Genomic DNA, 9560 nt, shown 5'->3' with positions numbered 1-9560 from the left:
CTTTAATATGAAGATTTCAACCACCTTCACTCTACCATGTCCACTATCAGCACATTCAAATGTATCCAGCCAAGGCTGTCATCTTAGGCCAGGGATTTTTTAGGAATCTATTTTGCTCTGATGCGGCTGGCACCCCTTTGACTCAATTTATCACCCCAGTGCTCTTTTCATTTTAGGAGCCCAAGAGGGCAGAAAAAGAAGTAGGTGAGCAATTAAACCCTCTGAGTCAGGAGCGTCTCCCCTTGTGTTAAGCAATGTTGTAGAATATTTTATTTAGTAAGCTCCTAGCAATGAGCCACATGGCTACTGAACACACATGCCTGCTTGCTGCTGTGAGCTCAGACACCATCATCATTAGTGTTTTCCACCCCTGGAGGGAATTATAAGGGCCATTTAATAACCTGTAAATCATAGAGAGTTAAAGGTGTTTCCCTGAAACACTGATGACAGAATGAAAGGTGAGGAGTGTTAGCCACATGTCAAAAGAGCAGGAAAGTCTCTCAGTGTGCGTTGTTGAAGAAATGCAGGTCTTTTTTCTTTTGGAAGTCTCCCTAGAAGGGGGTCAAGGACTCTGCCCATTCTAGGATGAAAAGTTGGGATATTAGACACCCTCAGATGTTTACCCCAAGCCTTCATTTTGGGCTCTTAATTAGTGGTTCATCCATCACAATGTCAAATGCTAAGCAGAGCATTTGGATCTCTCCACAGTCCAAATCAGCACCATCTTTTAAAGTTGAGTTTCTCATTATTCTCACCTGATATACCTTATTTATCCCACACCCACCCCAATAACATATTGTGCTCACTGTTATCTTTCAGACAACACTTGAATTTTACTCAGCCTGGAGTGCTCTTCACATGTCTTGTCCAGATCCAGTTTGGACTCATTCTTCAGCCCTGCATCAGTCAATGGGGGCTAGGTTAAACTGTGGTGACAAACAACCTCCAAATTTCAGTGGGTCAAAAATCTTCGTCATTTATTTACATCTCATCATGGGTCAGGTGAGAGGTAGCTCTGTGCTGTGTCATCCTAACACAGGAATCCAGACCGAAGGAGGGACCATCAATAAGATCCCCATTGCTATAGAAAAGAGAAAAAAGCATGCAGAATAGAACTCTGTTTCTTGGAGATCTCTTCTGAAAAAGTGACATGTTATTTCATCTCACCTCCATTGGCAAAAAACAAACAAACAAACAAAAAAGTCATGTGGCCATGCAAAAATTTAAGTAGGTAGGATGGAACAGTCAGAATGCATTCATAAAAAATGAACTGAAAATATTTGGAGAACAGCACCAATGACTATCATGAATGCCAACATGCATCCCTAACAACCCAGTACTATTACCCTCCAAACTTTTTATGTCTTGCAAAGGATTAGAACTTCACATCTGAAGCCATACCACTTAGAGGGAATGCAAAATACATAATGACATCTCCTTTAGGATATCCTTAGAGAATTCAAGGAAAAGAAGTTAAATAATTAAAAAGTGCTGTTGGGTACAGCTATTTAGAGCTAGAGGGTAAGATTAGAGATAGATCATAAAGATAATAATAGGGTTAGGGTTAGGGTTGGGATCTGGGTCAGAGTCAGGGCTGGAAGTATGGTTAGAGGTGGGGTCATGATCAGGGTCAAGATCAAAGTCAGGGTCAAAGTAAGGGTGAGAATTAGGGAGCAGGGTAGGTATCAGAGTTTAGGTTCAGGGTCAAAGTCTTGGGACAGGGTTAGGATTAGGATTAGAACCAGAGCTTTGTTCTCCTCAGGACCCACCCAAAGGTGGGTCACCATGGCTTTGGAGCATGTCTACAGTGGTAGCGTGTCTACAGTGAAGACCAGAGTTTCATTGTCCTTAAGACTGACCTGGGGAGACGTGGCTGCAGGCCTTTGAGGAAGGTGAGGCAAAAGCTTCCTGTCAGCTCCCCGTGTGCTGAGGACGAACTCTGCCATAGGCTTTACTTTCACAAGTTATATTCTACAAGTCTTGTTTTACAAAAGCATCCCTTCCTTGAGGCTTCAGCTGCTCACCACTGCTCATCATCATAGCGTGCCAGAACATATGGTAAGATTTGGGCTTGTTTCTGGGGAGATATCTTGATATAGAGAAAGGAGAAATGCTTAGAGTCACCATCAGCACCGTTGGGATGAAAGCTGGGGATGGGCAGAGGCTGGAGGAAACACGTGCAACCCTTGTAAACACTTTTATTCATGTTTTAATTACTCATTTTTCTTACAGTGTTAAAGTAGTAAAAATAGTATTGAAAAATTGAAAAGTAGGCGTATTAAAACTTGCAACATTATTTAAGTTTACATATACTGTTTGTACCTCATCATTTTTCATTTTGTTGAGAAAGCCTAAGGTTAATTGGCAGCATATTTGTAATAGTAGACAGAATAATGTCTGTTTTATAAACATTGACATCCTACATTACATGTATGAACCCTGAAAATCTGAGACAGCTCTCAGATTTTTTAGAAAGTTTATTTTGCCAAGTTTGAGGATGCATGCCCATGAGGCCTCCTCAGGAGGTCCTGACAACATGGGCCCAAGGTGGTCGTGGCACAGCTTGGCTTTATACACATTAGAGAGACATGAGACATCAATCAATATGTGTAAGATGTACATTGGTTCAGTCCAGAAAGGTGAGACAACTTGAAAAGAAGGCAAGACATGGGGCTTCCAGGTCATAGGTAGGTAAGGGACAAATGGTTTCATTATTTTGCGTTGCCGATTACCCTCTCCAAATGAGACAATCAGATATGCATTTATCTTGGTGAGCAGATGGGTGACTTTGGATAGAATGGGAGGTAGATTTGCACTAAGCAGTTCCCAGCTTGACTTTTCCTTTTAGCTTTGTGATTTTGGGTCCCCAAGATTTATTTTCCCTTCACAAATCCAACATGTTTTCCTATGAGCATTAATTATTTATTGGGTAGTTCATTGCACAAATAAGACATAGATTTTTAAAAAACCATCAACTTCATGCCTAGCTACATAGACATAATTACATAGGAGCTCAATTAAATTTGCAAACATTCCAGAGTTTGGGTTCCCAATAGTTCTTTGTGATTCTTTAAAAGGTAAAGTATTTTTTTCCCATAAAACATAGCAACATCGAAAATCACCCGTAGAATGTCCTGCCATTTTTGTTTCTCTAGTTTCCTCATTTTCTGCAAAGCCTCGCCGAGGAAATTGACTTTGAATATCCTTTTACACTCTTCTGTTTTAGAAAGCATTGTGGTAAAACATTGAATCTTCATGGTTGTAAGTTCTGTTCACATTCTTTCTTTCTTTGAATATTTTTTCCCAACGGCCAACATTTGATTCTGTTGTATTATGGCTAAAAGGTAGGCATGGGAATAAAATAAAGACAAGAAGTCTTTGGAATAAGTGATCTCATCACAATGAATGAATTTGCCATTGGAACGTATTTTTACAAAGTCACTGTTTTGAAAATATTTAGCCATGAATTGAAACAGAGTCTGTAAGTTTATTTTTTTCCTGGTCTAAGGTGATCAGCATTTTAGAGAATGAACCCAGGACACAACCACAGCACAAGAAAAAATATGATAATGAAGCTTACACATACCTGTTACTACTGTAACAGAAAACATGTAAAGAACATTTGTTTCGATTTATGTATCAGTCTGCACTGTTTAATTTTTTGTGCCATAATGCTCTTACTTAAAAAAACAGGATTAGTTAACAATGTCAATTACTAGTAATTCACAGCATAAATAATTAAACAAGGAAGCATTAAAAAATATAACAATGTTTTAAATAAAGTTTTATTTTACATCTTTTTTTACTTACACAGAAATTGCCAAAAAAAAAGCAGAGATTTGCCATGTAGCCACAACCTAGTTTCCTCTCATTAACATCTTCTATCAGTGTGTCTCACATGGCTTATTAATATCTTACATAATTTGTCACAGTTAATGAACCAATACTGATAGGCTTTTTTTTATTTTTTTATTTTTTATTTTATTTTATTTTATTTTTTGAGATGGAGTCTTGCTCTATCTCCCAGGCTGGAGTTCAGTGGCGCGATCTTGGCTCACTGCAGGCTCCACCTCCCGGGGTTCACGCCGTTCTCTTGCCTCAGCCTCCCACGTAGCTGGGACTACAGGCGCCCGCCACCTCGCCTGGCTAATTTTTTGTATTTTTAGTAGAGACGGGGTTTCACTGTGTTAGCCAGGATGGTCTCGATCTCCTGACCTCGTGATCCGCCCACCTCGGCCTCCCAAAGTGCTGGGATTACAGGCTTGAGCCACCGCACCTGGCTGATAAGCTATTATTAACTAAAGTTCATATTTCATTTGGACTCCCTTAGTTCTGTCTTACTCTGACCCAGGATCCCATCCAGGACCCCGCATGACATGTAGTCATCACGTAGGCTCTTCCTGGCTGTGACAGTGTGTCAGGCTTTCCATCTCTTGATAACCTTGATAGTACTGAGGAGGATTGGTCAGGAATTTTGTAGAATGTCCCCCATTGTCACTTCATGTTCTCAAGGTGAACTGTCATCTTTGATGTTCACTTGGATCATTTGGCAGAGCTACTGTTTGTCAGGTTTCTCCACTGTGAAGTTATTTTTTCTCCTTGTCAATACTGCATGTGTTCTTTTGGAGCAAGTCACTATGCAGAGCCCACACTTATGGAGTGAGGCGTTGGCTCCACCTTCTTGATGGCTGAGTGTCTACATCAATTATTTGGAATTCTTTTGCAAAGGAGATTTCTATGCAACTCCATTTGCTTAATCACCTATGTATACAAATACAGACACCTAGATAATTACTTTCAGCTTTAGTTATTATTCAACACTGCAGCATTGTGTTGCACAATTCATTCCTGTGTTGGCCATTGGTAGCTTTTATTATTGGCTCTTATTTTTCTTTGATATATTTCAATTTTTTTAGTACTTAATTACTTTCTGATACTTCAAGATTATCCTGGCTCCTATATTTACTGTCCCAGTTCTAGTATCAGACATTTCTTCAAAGAGCCTGATTCCTTTCAGAATGGTAGGAAAACTTACATCTGGCTGCTGAATGAGTACATTGTATCTTGTCCTTCATTAGCAATGCTAGGAATATATGTGTGTATCTAACCTACCTATACACACCTAATTTTAAAGTTTTCTATGTAGAACTGTGTGTCTCCATATTAAACTAAACATAAGTTTACATTTGAAGGGGTGGCCTGCCCCTCTACGCTTGTGGGTTTATCTCATCAGGTGGGATGAGAGACTGAGAAAAGAAATAAGACACAGAGACAAAGTATAGAGAAAGAAAAGTGGGCCCAGGGGACCGGCACTCAGCATAACAAGGACCTGCACTGGCACCAGTCTCTGGGTTCCCTCAATTTTTATTGATTATTATTTTCATTATCTTGGCAAGAGGAATGTGGTAGGAGAACAGGGTGATAATAAGAAGAAGCTCAGCAAAAAAAATGTGAGCAAAAGAAGCTATGTCATAATTAAGTTCAAGGGGAAGTACTATGCCTGAATGTGCACGTAGGCCAGATTTGTTTGTCTCCAACCAAACATCTCAGTGGAGTAAAGAATAACAAGGCAGCATTGCTGCCAACATGTCTCGCCTCCCGCCATAGGGCCGTTTTCCTCCTATCTCAGAATTGAACAATGTACAATCGGGTTTTATAACGAGATATTAAGTTCCCGGGGCAGACAGGAAACAGTGGTCTTCCTCCATTTCAACTGCAAGAGGCTTTCCTCTTTTACTAATCCTCCTCAGCACAGACCTTTTATGGGTGTGGGGCTGGGGGATGGTCAGGTCTTTCTCATCCAATGAGGCCATATTTCAGACAATCACATGGGGAGAAACCTTGGACAATATCCAGCTTTCCAGGGTAGAGGTCCTTGTGGCTTTTCACAGTGCATTGTGCCCCTGGTTTATTGACACTAGAGAATGGCAATGACTTTTACCAAGCATACTGCTTGTAAACATTTTGTTAGCAAGGCACATCCTGCACAGCCCTAGATCCCTTAAACCTTGATTCCAAACAACACATGTTTTTGTGAGCTCAAAGTTGGGGCTAAGTGGCTGGGGCAAAGTGACAAATTAACAGCATCTCAGCAAAGCAATTTTTGAAGGTACAGGTCAAATGGAGTTTCTTATGTCTTCCCTTTCTACATAGACACAGTAAAGTCTGATCTCTCTTTCTTTTCCTACATATCCCCCTTTTCTTTTTGACAAAACCGCCATGGTCATCATGGTCCGTTCTCGCTGGTCACTGTCTCTCCGGAGCTGCTGGGTGCACCTGTAGACTAGCAATAGAGAGGACAGACATACAAGGATTAATATAAAATTTGCAATAGTGGAACTTCCAATGGCTTTAACCCAAGTGGCAGGGTTAAGATTTGTGAGGCTATCAACAGCTTTTACCATTGCCTCAGTTTCTGGCACCAGATTTAGCTGGGCTTTTGATGCCTCAAAAATTTGTTCTTTTAATTTTGAAATATCTAAAGTAAGATTATCTTCTCTTCCTTGTAAATGGCATCTAACCATGTCCCAATGATGTTCAGATTCATTATAAGCTCGAGATGTCATACTAAAATCTGGAGTATTCCAGTCACACTGTAACTGAAAAAGATATTCCGAGCTCATGAGCCTATCTCCCATCCAAATCACAGTTTGTCTAAGATGATTAATTTGGTTTGCCAATTTTTTATCTATTTGGGTCTGAGAATTCCACAATTTTGAGGAATTCTTTTGCCAATTATTCACATATTCTGCAGTTTGAACAGAGGAGTGTAAAGCAATTCCAGCAGTCACAGCAGTTGCTGTGACTGCAATAAGACAAATAATCACTGCAATCAAAGTAAAAATGAATCTTTTGGATCTAGTTAGAACTCCTTTTAATACTTCTGTTAAAATATAGATGGATGAGGAAGCCTCCCACAGTCGGTACATGGACACAGGGATCCCCATGCCCTCTCTTGCCCTCACTAGCAGAATACGATGCTGCCAATCCAAAGTTGAATCAATGAAAGTAAACAATCTACAGTTTTCACAGGTTATAGTTTGGGAATCTGGTTTAAGATCTATGATTCCTACAAATAGCATATAAGGGGGTTTTACACACCACATTTCCATGGATAGAGTGATTCTAACCTTCTATGAACCTGGTCCAGGCTTTCAGTTAAATCACGATCATAGGCCAGATTAATGGGCCAGATGGATGGGACCTGTGAACACGATTGAGTCTGGCCCCTACAATTATGATATAATTGGCCTCGAGGGGCCCAGTCTATAATAGTTCCGAATTCATTGTTTTGTAGTACCACTGCAGTATCAGCCACACATTCTTCCCAAACTAAGACTTCTGGGCTTTTTGATTCTTTGGGGATTTCCTTGGGACCAGGCTTCCCCTTAGGCCTACATTGTAATGATCTTTGATAAGAAGGGTCCTGTAAATTGTTTATCTGTGGCCTGAGTGACATTCCACTTACCATGTGATAAGTAAATCTACTAATGGCACTGACAGTAGGTACTTCTACCAACCAATTTTGGGTTGCAGGCATTAAGCATTCTGGTGCTTTCCCCAGGCAAATAGGAAGATAATGATACCCAATGGAAATGTTTATCATCATTCCTTCTTCTTCAGGTTGGGCAAGGCCACCGTCATCTGTGGGGCCTGGTACCCATGCACTATTATTAACATATACTTCAATAGAATTATCCATCCAAGTGGCTGCCTGAATTGAGGGTGGGAAAGGCACATAGGCCCAGTAGGTATAATTAGCTGCAGCTGCTCCTACAGACATAGGGAGACTTACCACCATTGATACAATCATTAAAGCTGCAAGCAGCATATTCTCTGGAGTTTGTGTTACCCTTGTGTTCTTCAGGCTTTTTTCAGCTAACTGTGTCAGCTTCTTTAGCTGGGCCCAGGACAGCAACTCTGCTTTCTTTGTGGATGGCAACTTCATCTTTTCTTCTGATATCACCATTTTGTTCACCTGGTGAGTTGATGGTGCTCGAGTGAGGGTTTTCCGTCTCCACGGAGGCATTTTTCCTTGCATCTCTGATGGGTTCATTGTAGAACTTCAAATGTCTAGTGGGTATCCAAACAGGAAGCTGATTTTCTCCTGGTGAAACACAAGCAAAACCTCTCCCCATGTTATCACCTTACCTATTTCCCATGTATTATTTTTGATCTTTTCACCAAATCAGTTTTTCCTCATGTGGGCTGTTCTTTCTACCAGTAACATGTTGCTCTGCAGAAGTAGTGGTCTGATTTCTATATACGTTTAAAAACTTTAAAGTATAGAGTGCTAGATTAAGTTGTATCTGGGGAGTGTTATACTCCTTACTCTCTTTTTCCTTTTTTTGTTTAACCCATTGAGCTTTGAGTGTTCTATTATTTCTTTCAATTATGGCCTGTCCTTGGGAATTATAAGGGATTCCTCTTGTATGTGTAATTTTCCACTGATTTAAGAATTTTTGAAATGCTTTGCTAGAGTATCCTGGCCCATTATCTGTTTTACTTTTTTCTGGAACTCCCATGACAGCAAAAGAAGATAATAAATGTCTTTTAACATGGGAAGTACTTTCTCCTGTCTAGCACGTTGCCCATATGAAATGTGAATAAGTATCAACTGTCACATGGACAAATGACAATTTTCCAAATGAAGGTACATGTGTGACATCCATTTGCCATAATGCATTAGGACATAAACCTCTGGGATTAACTCCTGCCTCCTGAGTGGTCAAGTGTAGGACTTGACACTCAGTACAATGTTGTACAATATTTTTTGCCTCTTTCCATGTGATATCAAATTTATTTTTTAATTCCGTTGCATTTACATGAGTCAGGGCATGACGTTCTTGTGCTTCCATGAAGGCAGATGATACTAGCAAGTCAGCTTGTTCATTTGCGTTCGTTAAAGGCCCTGGTAAATTAGTATGTGCTCAAGCATGAGTAATATAAAATGGGAAATTTCTTTTTCTTACAGTTTGTTGTAACAAATTAAACAGCTGATTCAACTGATCATCCATACTGTATTTGATTAGGGCTGTCTCAACATCCTTTGTAGCCTGTACTACATATGCAGAATCTGAAACAATGTTAATAGGCTGATTAAAACCTTGTAACACTGAAATGACAGCAGCCAATTCTGCTCTTTGAGCTGAGTGATATTGAGTTTCAATGACTCATTCTTTTTGCCTGGTGTAAGCCACTTTTCCCTTTCTGGAACCATCAGTAAACACCATCAGAGCATTTTCTAAAGGTTTATGTCTGTTAATTTTCGGTAAAATCCAAATAGTCAATTTTAAAAACTGGAAGATTTTTGTTCTTGGGTAATGATTATCAATAATTCCCACAAAATCAGCAAGACCAATCTGCCATGCGCCAGAATTGATAAAGGCTTATCTATCCTCTTCATTGTTTAAAGGAACAATGATTTTATATGGGTCACTTCCACACAATTTTACTATTTGTAGTCTTGCCTGACAAATTAATGTAGCCATTTGATCTAAGTACAATGTAATAGTCTTAACTGTACTGTGAGGAAGGAATGACCACTCCACAAGATCTAT

The 9560-nt window shown here is 39.9% G+C and overlaps 1 protein-coding gene across 1 annotated transcript; it reads right to left on the bottom strand.

Moving 5' to 3' along the window:
• Positions 1-247: 247 nt before the first annotated feature.
• Positions 248-8056, bottom strand: LOC134736069 (endogenous retrovirus group K member 113 Env polyprotein-like). The gene is given in 5 exon segments (XM_063635315.1): positions 248-401; positions 986-1081; positions 2025-2164; positions 6186-7103; positions 7106-8056. Coding segments are annotated over 5 exon segments (2259 nt in total).
• Positions 8057-9560: the final 1504 nt, after the last annotated feature.

The sequence above is a fragment of the Symphalangus syndactylus genome, chromosome X (assembly GCF_028878055.3).
Source record: "Symphalangus syndactylus isolate Jambi chromosome X, NHGRI_mSymSyn1-v2.1_pri, whole genome shotgun sequence".
In the NCBI taxonomy this organism is placed as follows: Eukaryota; Metazoa; Chordata; class Mammalia; order Primates; family Hylobatidae; genus Symphalangus; species Symphalangus syndactylus.
This window is presented reverse-complemented; position numbering and strand designations above follow the sequence as displayed.